Source organism: Loxodonta africana, chromosome 1 (assembly GCF_030014295.1).
Source record: "Loxodonta africana isolate mLoxAfr1 chromosome 1, mLoxAfr1.hap2, whole genome shotgun sequence".
Taxonomy (NCBI): Eukaryota; Metazoa; Chordata; class Mammalia; order Proboscidea; family Elephantidae; genus Loxodonta; species Loxodonta africana.
Window position 1 is genome coordinate 94,815,423 of NC_087342.1, and position 14,525 is coordinate 94,829,947.

Sequence of the window (14,525 nt, forward strand, 5' to 3'; positions counted from 1 at the left end):
ATTGCCTAAGAAAAACACTAAATCCCTTTCTGTGGCCACAAGGGCCGGCCTGGCCTTGGCCTCATCTCTCAGCACAGGCCCTCTTGCTCTTCTCCAGCCCCACCGCTGGCTTCTTTATGGTGATGTACTCACTGTGTTCCTTCCTTCTCCAGGACCTTTGCACATGTGATTCCCTGTGCCCGGAGTGCTCTCCCCATCCCTCTTCACCCATCGAACACCTTCCCTTCCTTCAGGTGTCAGCTCAAGGGTCACTTCCTCAGTGAAGCCCACCTGTTCCCTCACGCCCCCAACCTGCTTAGGGGAACTCCTTTATCACCACACCCCAATCATCCACAGCGTACAGTATAATTCCAATATAATTTATAGACGTGACGCAGATCTGCAGCTGGACTTGAACTCCATGAGGCAGTCACTATTGTCAAGTGGATGAATGCAGCCCTTCTCCCGGACCAAGTGCCCCAGAGGTCTGAGACTGGATTTGTTCACTGCAGACCAGGGAAGCTCCTTTTAGAGAAAAGCCCTCTGGCTTTGAACACACAAACCCTAAGGACGTGCCACAAGGCAGCACCTTGCTCAGTACTTTGGGACACTTCTGAGAGTCCCAGGGCTGCCCCTGGAAGTTCTGGTGTCTGGTTAGAGGTGGGGGCTGTAGCCCACCAGGGCTTGGTAAGGCCTGCTCTGTTCCTCTCAGGCTGGAGGAGCTGGATGGGGGTGTGGGAGGAAGAGGTGGCTTGCTCAGCTCAGGAATCCCTCCTCTCCCCGGCTGCTCTCCATCTGGCCAGCAGCCTCCCCCGCTGCCCAGGGACAAGGGCCTCAGTGTCTGCTCAGCTCCTGGGCAAACAGCAGGCCTTTCTCTCCCTCTCCCCTCTGGAGCGCCTCAGCCGTGACCCCTCCCTGCCCCCTTGGAAGGGCATGGCACACCCCTTGCTGCATGTCCTCTTCCTTCTGAATCATCCTGAAAGAGAAACTGGCAAACCTGTGCAAGAGAAGGTCTTATTTGGTGGGCGAACCCCCAAATTTTAGCCTCGCTCAAAGGCCTCCTCCTGCCCAGGTGGGTGTGGGGCATGGCTGGAGGCCAGGGCCCAGCCCAGGTGGACTCAACATCATCCCCTTCATCTCTTGCCAGACAAGGGCTGCTCCTGCCTGGCCCTGCCCTTGGGGAGGCCTTCCCTGTTCCCCTTTCCCACAGGATCACAGGGCTGATGTCCCCCTCTATCTTACCCACCTCATGCCTGGGCACCCTCACAGAGACCTGGGCTGCTGCTTCTCATGGTGCAGTCTGAGACGAGACAGGATGGCCAGGGGTCCCCTCTCCTCAAGGGCTTCTGCTAAGGGCGCTTGCCTGGGCATCAGGGTGGTGTGACCTCAGAGGGTGACTGAGAACAATAATCAGACAACCTCCACTGTAACGTCCACCATCTCCTAGCTCAGACGTAGAACTCAAGGGGGTTCACAGCTCAGCTCAGCCCCTAGGCCTTCCTTCTCCTGGCCAGTGAGGGTAATGGGCACTCGATAACTGGTTACCAAATTAGGGAGGGGGCTTGGAGGCCTGATTTGTGGAGATCTTGATAAAAATCTTCTGCCTCATAAATTACCCTCCTTGGTCATTCACATAAAACAAAATTCCACCATTAGACCTTAATTTCTTTAGATTGACAAGCACTTTCCTTTTATGAGAACCGTCAGGACTATGGAAATAATGAGAGTTGCAGAAAAGATTCACTGACTGAGCTAAGGTAGTTATTTAGTCTGGATGTCCTCCATTTACCCCTCCTGATCTGCTGCCTGTCCTTCTGCAGTGGCTTTGTGCCCAGAAGGCTGACTGTTCCAGCCTGGATTATGACCAGGCTCCCTTGTCCTTTGGTTTCCCATTAGGTTGGGCCAATGGGAGGCACTGATAACAGATTGCAGGACAGGAGAAGGGAGAAGCCGAGATATTTATTCCACCAGTTTTTCCTTGCCAAGTCAAGACCGACAGTGACTGGGCTTTGTTCTCCTGAGGGCCATATCTCCTTCCTTGGCCTTTTCGGGCCTGGTGTGGAAACAGCTCCCTGCAGTTGCTAGCTCCAGGGTGCTGCACCATTCCTTGCTGGGTTCCTTAACTCTGCTCAGGGCTCTGTAAGTTGATCCAGTCATTGAACTCTCTTTAATCACCCTTTGGAGTCTCTGAGTGGCACAAATATTAAATGAGCTTGGCTGCTTACCAAAAATCTGGTGGTTGAAACCCACCCAGAGGTACCTTGGAAGAAAGGCCTGGAGATCTATTCCTGAAAAATTATCCACTGAAAACCGTATGGAGCATGGTTCTACTCTAAAACACGTGGGGTCACCATGAGTTGGAATTGACTTGACTGCAACTGTTTTTTTTTCTTAATCACCCTTTGGGGGATGTTGCCAGTTTCCTGTTAGGAACTGGCTGCTACAGCTCTACATTCTTATTTTACGCATGTGGAGATTGAGACCTAGAGAGGTGGGCAGCTTCTCTATACAGCTAGTAAGTGGTTGGAGCTAGGACTCCAGAGATCTTGCTCCAGTACTTATGCTTTTGGCTGTGTCTGCAAATGTCCTCTCCTCAGGGGACAGGAGAAGGCCTGGTGATGTGGTGTCAGCCCGTCAGCCCCAGGGAAGACATGGGGTAGAGCCCTTGGTTTCAGGACTCCAGAACCAGGGGCCCTGAGTGATGCAAATGGTTAACGTTTCTGGTTAATGGAAAGGTTGGAGGTTCCAGTCTACTCAGAGGTGCCTCGAAGAAAGGCCTGGCAACCTACCTCTGAAAAATCAGCCAAGAAGGGCAAAATTAGAGTGGAAGGGGATCACACATTCTTCGTTGATCAGTGGAAATCCCAGCAGCAGGTTGCTTTTATCTCTTTCTTCAGCCACCAAGTGTTAGGGCTCACTGGCAGCATTCCTGGAGTTAATTTCGCCTCCGGTCCCTTGCATATAGTAGGTGGTCAGCAAATGTCTGAAATAAACTGATATGGCCCTGATGACTGGTGGGGAGGGATGGGCAGGGGTAGGGAAGAGAACAAGTTCTGTCTCCTTTCTGGGCTTTTCCAAGAGGGTGAGTGTGTGAGGGTGAGGAGTGTACGAGTGAGAGTGGTTGTATGTGAGTGTGTGTGAGGTTCCTGGGGCAGGCAGTCTGGCACACGCTCCTGGCTGTGGCTTAGTCCTTGCCATGGGCTGGGGTACTTGCCCAGGGCGGTTATGGCATGGGGAAGGAATTCTCTGGGAACCCCAGCGGGCCTGGGCGGGCACCCCACCCACAGCGGGTGACCAGGCTGGGTGGCTGCCGCACTGAGTCAGCCCTTCTGGCCCGACTCTGCCCCACCCCTCCCCTTCAGGGCCCTGCTGCCATATCAGGAGTGGGGGTAAGAGGAAGCCCATGAGAGTTCCCTGTTATCTGCCCCAAACCATGAGACTGTCAGACTGTGTGGCTAGCATGGGGGGTGCCTATCCCTCTACCACAGTCAGAGAGGACCTGAAAGAGGTTAAACAACACTCAGAGCCAAGGGCGAAGTCTGGGAAGGTGGTGTGAACCTTGTTTACAAGGCCCAGCAAAATTACATAGCAGAGCTAGGAGTTAGTCTCCAGAAGGTGGTTGGCAGGGGGTGGGTGAGGGGTAGGGTGTGGGTGGGGTAGTGGCAGCGCTCGTGGAGAAAGCCTTGGGCTCAGAGCTGGTAGCCCCTTCCCAAACTCCAACTCCTTTTTATTCACCCCCTCCCCAGTGCTCCCTTCTGAGTCCGGGAAGAGAGTCTGAGGTCATGCCTCTCCTTTCTCTTACCTTCTCAGGCCAAGTCGGATGAAGAGTGAAGGAGGTGGGTTTCCTGGGGGTCTTCCTGCTGGTATTTGGAGCTTGGGGATTGTCTTAGTTTCCTAGTGTGGCTGCCACAGAAACGCCACAAGTGGGTGGTTTTAAAGGATAGAAATGAATTTTCTCACAGTTCAGGAGTCTAGAAGTCCAAGCTCAGGGCGCTAGGGGAAGGCTGTCTTTTGACTCTGGGGGAAGAGCTTTGTCTATTTCAGTCTCTGCTCCTTGGTTCCTTGGAGATCTCCACGTGGCATCTGTCTTTCCCGTGTTTGTGTTTGCTTGCTTCCGTGCCTAATCTGCTGTTTTTATACTTCAAAATTGATTAGGTTTAAGACACACCCTACACCGCTATGGGCTTATTAACCTCATAAAGAAAATGCTGTTTCCAACTGGTATTACACCCACAGTTACAGGTGTCAGGGTTCCAAAGCATATTTTTGGTGGACACAGTTCAATCCATAACAAGGGTAATACTTTCCAACATCTTTATTTTTAGTTATTTTCACACAGTTCAAAATGCAAAAATTTCAAAAAGATACAGTGAAAAGTAATTCTCCCTCCCCCAGCCATGCCCCTCAGGTGCCCCACCTAGAGGCCCCTGTAGTCACTGGCTTCTTGTGAATCTTGAGCTTTGGGATTTCTGACTAGAACTTCCCTTCCCCTCTGCTTTCCCTCTGGGACAGGCTCACTTGGGAGTTGGGGCTGGTGGGTGCTGGGAGACACCCAGCCACTGAGGTTGGGGCCTTGGCCAGGCCACCGGTTGTCATGGGGATGGTGGTGGCCTCCTTCCTGGGCCTGAACTTGGCCCCAGCTTAACAGCTTCCCGCTGAAGCCACTCAGAAGGGGTGAGGCCCATCAGTCCATCTTCCCAACTCTTTAGAGCATCTCTGGAAGCTCCCCACTTCCCCCTAGGGGGCCCAGGTGCCCGACACCCCGAGCTGGGGCTCCCACAATCTCCCTTTATCTCCTGATATAATTGATATACTTCCTTCCACCCTCTTTCTCCTTGACAGTTTAATTCTACAAAGATTTATTAAGCACTTACTATGTGCCCGGCCTGGCCTGGGGACACAGTGTGAGTTGGACGTAGTATCCCCCATCCAGGAGCTTGCTATCTTATGGTGGAACCAAAAAAAAAAAAAAAAAAAGAATTACAAGCCAAGAGTGCCTTGATATATTCTCTGACGGTGGGGGAATAAAGAAATTGCATGTTAAAAAGCCAGACAATACCTAGTGTTGGAGAGGAAGTGTTTTAGAGTGAACTCTCACATGGCTGAGAGCTAAGTTAGAACACTTCAGTGAGTTTTTTTTTTTTTTTTTAGGAAGTTGATGATGCCCTTGCTTATGAAACAGCAATTCTGCTTTCTAAGTTTTCACTCTAGAGCAAGGTTCTTTAAACGTTTTGACAAGAATCTTCAATAAGAAATACAATGTGACCTAGAATACATGTACCACACACCCACGGCAGAAACAACTTTCACCCTCATACCTACTCTGTTGATGTAGGATGTACCTTGATATTTTCCAATCAATTTTTAGTTTTAAAATTCTGATCTTCATCCACTAAATTGATTTCGTGACCCATGAAAGCCAGTTGCCATTGAGTTGACTCTGACTCATGGCAACTTCATGTGTGTTAGAGTGGAACTGTGCTCCCCAGGGTTTTCAGTGGCTGATTTTTCAGAAGCCGATCACCAGGTCTTTCTTCCAAGGCACCTCTGGGTGAATTTCCACTGGCAACCTTTTGGTTAGCAGCTGAATGGGTTAACCATTTGCACCACCCAGGAAGTCCCATAGTTTGAACAGCAATGCTTTAAAGACACTCAGGTACATGAATAAGGAGATAGGAAGGCTTACTGCGACATCATTGTAAGAGCAAAAACTGAGATAGATATCTAATGCGGACCATCAAAATGGATAAACAGTTATGATGTGGTCAGCAAATGGACTGTAATATCCCAGCTCCATCTATCAGAAAGTACATACAGGGTGATAGGATTTATATACAGTGTAAAACCCTACAAAATCATATGGCACTTCGGTTTATGGATACATCTGTATGTGGTACAAGCATAAAAACCTGCCTGGAATGCTCCCACCCAAATCAGGAAATTGGTAACCTCTAGTTTTTTAGTGGGGTGGGGAGGGAGGTAGTCAGGGAGGGGTGCATAAGGAACTTCAACTGAACCTTTTTTTTTTAATTGTACTTTTGATGAAAGTTTACAACTCAAGTTAGTTTCTCATTCAAACATTTATACACATATTGTTTTGGAACATTGGTTGCAATCTCCGCAATGTGACAGCACCCTCCCCCTTTCAACCCTGGGTTCCACGTGTCCATTCCTCCAGTTTTCCTGCCCCTTCCTACCTTCTTGCCTTGCTTTTGGCCAGGAGTTGCTCGTTTGGTCTTCTACACTTGATTAAACTAAGAAGCACGTTCCTCACGTGTGTTTTTGTTTGTTTTATAGGCCTGTCTAATTTTTGTCTTAGAAGTGGGCTTTGGGAGTGGTTTCAGTTCTGAGTTATTAATGTGTCCCAGGGCCATAGTCTCAGGGGTTCCTCCAGTCTCTGCCAGACCAGTAAGTCTGATATTTTTTGTGAATTTGAATTTTGTTCTGAATTTTCTCCTGCTCTGACTGGGACTCTATTGTGATCCCTGTCAGAGCGGTAGGTGGTGGTAGCCAGGCACCATCTAGTTCTCCTGGACCCAGGCTGGTGGAGGTTGTGTTTCACGTGGTTCTTTAGTCCTTTGGGCTAATATTTTCCTTGTGTCTTTGGCTTCCTTTACTCTCCTTTGCTCCAGATGGAAAAAGACCAATAGTTGTATCTCGGATGGCCGCTTGCAAGCTTTTAAGAACCCGGACACTACTCACCAACATGAGACGTAGAATATTTCTTTGTGAACTATATTATGCCAATTGACCCAGATATCCCCTGAGACTACGGTCCCCAGCCCTCAGCCCCAGCAACTTGGTCCCTCAAGGATTTTGGATGTGTCTAGGAAATGTCTATGACTTCGCCTTGGTCAAGCTGTTCAACTGAACTTTTAAGGTTTAGTTCTTTAAAAAAAACAGGAAACAAATTGGCAAAATATTAAAATTTGACAGAGCTGAGGGTATATACAGGGGGGTCTCACTACATTTTTCTCTATTATTTCTTAAAATATTTCATCATAATACTTAAAAAAAATTGCCTCAGGAAAGGAGAATTTATTTTTATGGTGGAAATGGAAAAGAGGAAGTGGTGGTGGGAGCCACATAAGCCCAGGTACAGAGGGATGAAAGTGAATGAGGTCCTGGGACATGAGAATGAACACACCGAGCCCTCCCTAACTGGGTGGTACTGTGGTGAGGGCTTTATCCTACTTTATCCTCACACATTGGTATAATTACTCTCCCCATTTATCAGATGAGGAAATAGAGGTAGAGAGAACTTAGGTGATTTGTCCAAGGTTAAGAACTAGAGTCCCTGGATGAAGCAAATGGTTAATGTGCTCTACTACTAACTGAAAGTTTGGAGGTTCGAGTCCACCCAGAGGCATCTCAGAAGGAAAGTCTGGGGATCTGCTTCTGAAAAATCAGCCACCGACAACCCTATGGAACACAGTTCTATTCCGGCACGCATGGGTTTGCTGTGAGTCAGAATCAACTCCATGGAAAAAATTTTTTTCTAGGCACTGGAAAGTGGCAGGTTGGACTTGAACTCAGGCATACTAGAGCCAGAGTTGGTGCTCTTGACCAGTCCACAGCATGGTTCCTCTGCTGTCTGCAGAGGGTGCAAGGGCAGGGAGGGCGCGGGACAGAGAGGCATGAATGCAGGGCCTGGTGTGCTGGGCAAAGGCATGTACACCCTATTCTGTTGGTGGTAAGGAAGTATATCATGTTTCTTCAATTATTTCTTTTTTAACCAGCTGAACTGTTCTTTAAACAAATTCTTAGAACCCCAAAATACAAAAGAATTTACAGTGGAGTTGATTTGGCAGAAGCAGGTGACTGGGGCCTAGAGCCTGGGGTGGCCTCCTGGGAATACAGCATGGACATCATGTTCCAGAAAAATACCTAGAAGCAGTGTGAGTGGCAGGAGGCTGCTAATGGCATCCTTACGCAGGACTTCCCAGCCTAATGGGGAGGCATGGTCCCTGCCTCTGAGTCCTTCTGGTTGGTGAAGAGGCACTTGGAGGCTCAGAGCACTCCCAGCCTGGGGGTAGGGGACACCAGTGGCATGTGCATAGGCCTGACCTCCACTTGCTTGCTGTGAAACCCTGGGCGAGTTGTGAGCCATATATCTGAATTTCAGGAGAGGAAGGACATGGGCCCCTGAATGTGGCTAGGGCAAGGAAGACCCAAGTCCTGAGTTAGGCCACTGGAGTGAGTGTTTCTGGTGTTTTCCTAGTCATTCTTGCTCTCTGGGGAAGAGGAAAAGGCAATTGGTCAGAGCCTGGTACACAGCCAAGGCCTGGCATGTAGTAGACCCTGGATAAATGCTTATGGAATGAATGATGTGTCTTTCTCTTCTAAACCTGGAAAGATAGGCATGGTGTGATTTGTTTGATTTTACACAGCCTTTCTAGCCATGGTCTTGTAACTCCCACTAAAAGATTGGATGGGACTATGCAATTCAGGTGCTTGTGGCCTACCAAGGGGATTGGACAGCTTGCTAATAATACAAATAAGGTACATGGCACTCTTGTGGGGGGTGGGGCCATGTAAATAAGGTGTATAGAATCCTAACGAGAGGATTGGTCAGTTTTGCCATCCCTCTAGCCTTAAAATGAGTCATCCTAGCAGTGGAGAGGAAGACCTCACAACACCAAGAAGACCTAGGAGTGGAAGACCTCGCTACCACCAAGAAAGAAGAGCTAAGGGTGAACACGTCCTTTGCACTCGGGATCCCTGTGCTGAGAACATCCTAGACCCAGGAGACAGAGAAGGAGGGCTGTAACACCCGGAGACAGTGAGAGACATAGAAAAGTAGCAGCAATGAAATGGTGGCAGCAGAGGCAGCAGAACCAAGAACCGGTAGGAGGCAGTGCTGTGGGCTTCCTGGCCCACGGAGAGAGGCAGCTACAGTTGGTGTGCTGACCCACAGAGCAAGCTGAGCGCCTTCAGGCAGGAGGCTTCCTGGCAGAGTCTGGTGCCTCTGAGCACTTACCTGTGGAGCTAAAGAACTTTGTAACACCTGCCCGAGCAAGGCAGAGGCCAGGCCAGCCCAAGAGACTTGAGGAGCCCAGAGGTGGAGGAGCAGAGAGAGGCCTGCCTGTGGGCATGGCTGAGAAGAGGCTGTCCTGATTAAAGAACTGTATCCTGAGTTGTCCCTGATCCTGAATTGTAACCTGTTACTTCCCTAATAAACCCCATAATCGACAGTGTTGTCTGTGAGCTCTGTGTGGCCATTGCAACAAATTATCAAACCCAGCAGAGAAGTAGAGGGTGTGTCATGGGAGGGACAGCTTGGTTGAGGTACGTCTGACCTCCTCCTTGTAGGAATCTGCCTTGGGCTGTTAATGCTGATAACATGTGAAGTTAGAGGAGGTCACATATCTCCACCAGGCCATTTTTACAACAGGGGAGACCTGACTCCTAGAAGCAAATGAAGTTGCCCCAGGGGCTGGCCCCTTCCTAGTTGCTCCAAGTTGGGCAGCTGCAGCTTCAGTGCACTGAGGGGTGGGTACCCCAGAGAGCACTGGGTTGGGAATCAGGGGCTTGGCTTAGGCCTCCAGTGTCCATGAACTGCTGTGTGACCTTAGGGCTTGATGCTCCCTCTCTGGGCTTTGGTTTTCTCTTTTTGGCAGAGTGGCCTGAACAAGGTTTTTAAAACTACAGTTTGCAACTCATTTGGTACATTTTTTAAAAAGCAATTTAGTGGGCCACAACCAGCATTAAAAAAAAACAAAACAAAACAAAACAAACACACGCTGAAATAGAATAGAAGATCTCAGAATGTATCAGAGGTCATAAGGCTAAGTATTGTTTTGTGAAACTATTGTTTGCTTATATATAGATGAAGGTGTGGACTGGTGGGATGTAAAACTTGTATTTTTACTGTGAGTCCTGCTGAAAAAACTATAAAACACTGAATAGCCATCCTGGAGGTGTCCTCTCCTCCCACATCATGGGGGTCTTTGTGAAAAAGCCACACACCGGAGAAACTCTTCTCCCCCTCCCCCTGGGTCAGCAGCTGTTTCTATGATCTTAATTGTCTCCACTTCTCTCGGGTCTTTCTTCTTCCTGCTTCAGCCTGGGAGTCCCCTCCTCCCTTTCTCCCTGGGATAAGTAGCCTCCCCCCCCCCCCACGCCCCAGGAAGCTTCCTGGGGTGGGGGGAGGAGTTCAGAAGGGAGTAAATGTGATCTTATGGAGATGGCAGTGGGCACTCCAGATCAAATAAAAGAACTAGGGAGCAAACACCCTAGCACCGGGGAACAGAACAAAAAGTTGGCAAGCTGGGGACCTGAGTCTGAGGGCAGGACTTTGTCAGCAAGAGATGGCGGCGGTGTCCCAGCCGGTAGCTCCCCGAGGGTCCGCACCGGCCCTGTCCTTGTTGGCGCTCGGATGCACTATTAACTAGTAACTAGAAGGTAGCTTTCATCCCCGCCACCGCACCTTTTTTTTTTTTTTTAAAGGAAAGACAGAAGGAGCCAGGAGTTTTGGAGCCAACTCCTGGAGAGGGAGCGGCTGAACTGATTCGGAAGTTGGATCTCTTTGTACACAGGAATGCAGAGAGAAAAAAACAAAACCCACCCCATTGCTTCATTTCCCCTCCAAGCCCGAGCACTTTCTGTTGTGCAATGGAAAGGCTTTTCACGTAGAGAAAAATGAATCTCGATTTGAGCCGCGAAGGAATGAGCGCGCGGCTCGGCGCGAGACTGCTCTCAAATGGGCATGGAGACCGCGCGCTGGCCGGCAGACAGCCGCGTCCCTGGTGCGCGGCTGGTGGTAGCGCCTGCGAGGGCGCTGGATTCCCCCTTCCGCAGGCGCCCCAACTGGAGCTCTACAATACAAGGGCTGGGGAGTAGATAGCAGTTCTAGGACCTCTAGGGCGGAGTGTCCCGAGTTACGGCTGAACCTCCCAGAGATGGGCGGCGGAGTAGGAGCCGGGAGGATGGCGGTTCTCTGAGTCCGTTTGGGGACTTGCTGGAGCTGGAACTCCGCCCCGGGGAGCCCGCAGGCGGGGGGTCCCTAGAGTCCTGGGGCACCCCGGAGTCGGGCAGGGCGTCTTTGGGGGTCGGGAGGGCAGGCGGCGCACTGGACGATCGGGAGCCTGGGGTGCGGACGCGCAAGGGGCGCGAGGCGCCGAGGGGCGGGCTGGCGCACACGTGTGCCGGCGGGCGGGCCGGGCTGGGTGCGCGGGGGGGCGGTGGGGTGGGGAGTGGCCTCCCCGCCTCCCGGGCGGGATTTGCATTTGTGTGTGGCGGCCCCAGACTTCCTGCTCTCTCTACTCTGCAGGTACGCGCGGGCCGGGCCGGGCGGGCGGGCGGCCGGTGCGCCGAGACGCGGGCACCTCCTCACCCGGACGCCGCTACCGGCTCCCGGGCCGCGCCGCGCCGCCTCCCGCTCCCCCGGCCACCAACCCGCTGCGGCCGCACCAAGCGCCCTGCTCTAAGGAGGGGGCGCCCTCCCCCTGCCCGCCCCCGACGTCTCTGTCCTCAGCACCGAGCCTAGCAGCGCGCCCCCCGGAGTCCCCGCCGCCCCGGTCCCCGGAGGGCAGCAGCCATGAGCGAGATGTCCAGCTTTCTCCATATCGGGGACATTGTCTCTCTGTACGCCGAGGGCTCGGTCAATGGCTTCATCAGCACTTTAGGGTGAGTGAACCGAGATCGAGGGGGGCCTGGGCGGGGAGGGGGGCGCGGTGGGTCCGGGTGCCAGATGCGTGCGTCCCGCCGCCGCCACCCCCCGGCGGAGGTGCTGGGCGTCCCCAGCCTCGAAGAGCGGAGAGAATGGCTCGCCTCCTTCTTTTAGAGAAAGGAAGTGAAATGTTTGCTCAGGTAGGAGATAGGCGCCCTGCCGGAGCTGGTGGGAGGCTCCCTCCGCGAAGCCTCCACCCTCAGCTCTCTTCAGAGAGGCGGAGGGCCAGAGACTTCCTCTGCAGGTGGTCCCGGGGTCCGGCAGGTGGGTGGCTGGGGCCAGAGTTGGGGAAGGGCATCCGGGCCTGGATGCGCTGGGAACTGGCATGGGCAGAGCTGTAGCGGGTGAGGCTCAGCCTTGAGCCCGGAATCCTCATTCTGCATCCTGTGGCCCCTTAGCGGAGTCACATCTTCTCCCCACAGCTCTTTCTGTTCCATCCCCCTTCAGTAGCAGTGTCTTCTCAACTCTTCCTTTCAGGCGTCCCAGGTCCCAGGCAGCAGTTACCCTTCTCTTCCCCTCCCTCCGTCAATTTCCTGCGCTGCTCCTCTGGCGCCCTTGGTCCCTGGTCCCAGGGTCTCTCAAGTACTTTACAAACATAATTAATTCTGGCTGCCACCCCCCAGGGTCTGGGCTGGATAAACAGGGAATCAATTCACATCCCTGGAGAGGGTCAGGCCTGAAGCATGGATAGGGCAGGAGAGGATTTAGGCAGAGAGAAGGGGTTTATTTTCAGAGGAGCAGTTGGGTGGGGGTGGAGGTGGGCTGAGTGCTTCCTCCATCTCTCCAGCCAGCTCCCACTGAGGGCAGGGCCTGACACCTTTGTCCCGTTCTCAGTCTTGGAGCCCTTGTTAGTTGAATCTCATGTTCTTCACCACACACAGCTGCCCTTTGGGGTGAACCCACCCTCCTCTGCTGACCGTGCTTTGCTGTTTGTCATGAGGTGCCTCATCTCTGGGGGCTTTGGAGGACAGCGCTGGCACCCTCAGCTCAGGGCTGGCTCTGGATCACTGAGTTTGGGAGGTCAGAGACAGTCTGGCTCACTTGGTCTCTCTCAGGGTTGTTGAAAGTTTAGCTTCAGTTCTGCTGGAAAGGGAATCGATGGTGGGGGGGGTGGGGGGGTTGGAGAACTGTCTGTGCCTGCAGGGGCTTCTGATCTGGGAATTGTAGCATACCCTGCTCTCCTTATCTCTGCACACCCCAGGCCTCGCCTTTACCTCCTCATTCAGATGTGGAATCCCCTGGCCACTCACCAACCCCCCTACCACACACAATACACACACACACACACAACAGACACACAACACACACACACGATCTGACATCTCCTGTGCTGTGAGTGTGACAAAGGATAAGAGTGGACCCACATCAGGGCCAGCATCTGTGCTGGCCTCCCCCATCCAGGGCTTTTGCCTGAGGCCAGGGCTTGCACATAGTAGTGCACAGCAAATACCTCTGATAATGCTGAGGGGACAAAGGGAGGGTGTGGAGAGTGTTGGGATCATGGAGGTATAGGGAGCTTGGATGGTGTAGAAAGCCCCCTCCCTATGTAGACAGAACCTGAGCAGCACTGGAGGCTTTCAGGGAATGACCATTTCCTCTGTTACTTAGAGCCTGGCTCAGAGCTGAGCACACAGTGGGTGCTTTTTAAGCACCTGTGGAATTTAACAGACTCAGAGAACATCATCTTATTCCCCCTTGAGTGCCCTTGTGCAGGCCTCATCCCCACAGAGGGGATTCCCTCTGGTGCCTCATAATGTCACTCCCTCTTCCCTTAGCCCTTCCTGCCCAGGAAGCTGGGTCCTCCAGTCCGCTTTGATCCTGGGGCAGGACCTGGTGACATCTGAGAGCCCTTCTTTCCCAGGGCGCCCCTTTCCTGTGCAAACACCTCCAACATTCCTGATTTCCCACCTTCCCAGCCTGGCATTCTAGCATGGGCATGCTCAGGCCCCAGCCGAGTTTTCTGGATTTTTCTCACCTCCCTCTTCATACTCCAGAGCTCCAGCTGCACCACACTACTCCTGATTCCTGGAACCCATTCCATGCTGCCTCTCTTTACCTTTGCTCCTCTGTTGCCCCTGCCGTTCATCATTCTCCACTGGGTAAATCTGTCCTGCTCCCTGAGACCTAGTGCAGTGTGGCTTCTTTTGGAAGATCTCACCTGGGACAGAGTTAACCCTTTTTCCTTTGTGCTTTAGCACTGCTTTGTACAAACCCCTCTCCGGTGCTAATAACGTTGTTTTGCAGTTAGCCAGAGGTCTCCCTGTAGGCCTCTCTGACGCAGGGCACTTTGCCAGGATTAACTAATTAATTACACCGTTCATCCACTCAGCACCTCCACAGGCACTACTGGGCGCTGGGGATTCGGGGCAAGTAGGGGAGCTGTACTTCCCGCCTTCTGGGAACTTTGAGAGTCAATGAATGGATGATTTTTAAGCACTGGAAGTCATCACTACTCCAAGTGTAGCCTTAGCCTCACCTAGAAGCTTGTTAGAAATACAGAGGCTTGGACCCCATCCCAGTCCAACTGCATCAGAATCTGATTTTAACAGGGTCCCCAGGGGATTTGAGTGCGTTCCAGTGTGAGAAGCATTGCTCTAAGTGATTCTCTCTCTACTCCGTCCTCCTCCAGAATCTTTCTGCCTCTTACCAATTCTGGCCCTCTCTACCTTCAGTGGGGCTGTTGGTGCCCGTATCCAGGAGCCCGGAGGGTGATTTGAGTGATTTCTCAGGCTAGCCCAGTGCCTGAAACCCAGAAGGTATCCAGTAATGATGAAATGAATTTGTTGAAGACAGGGTGGCTGTGGTGGGCAGAGGGGCCGACTTAGCAGGGATTTTGGGAAGGAGAGCCTTGGTGACAGAGGGGGCTGGGCAGCCT

At 52.1% G+C, this 14,525-nt stretch overlaps 1 protein-coding gene across 3 annotated transcripts in view; it reads left to right on the forward strand.

Annotated features, from left to right (window-relative positions):
• Window positions 1–11,386: 11,386 nt before the first annotated feature.
• Window positions 11,387–14,525, forward strand: part of ITPR3 (inositol 1,4,5-trisphosphate receptor type 3) — an 84,219-nt gene continuing 81,080 nt past the window's right edge. For all 3 annotated transcript variants that reach the window (XR_010321927.1, XM_064284688.1, XM_064284694.1), the window contains exon 1: window positions 11,387–11,607. Coding sequence is in view for 2 of the 3 variants with exons in the window: in XM_064284688.1 (XP_064140758.1) it covers window positions 11,519–11,607 (89 nt within the window). In the remaining variant the exon portion in view is untranslated. The remainder of the gene's footprint in view (window positions 11,608–14,525) is intronic.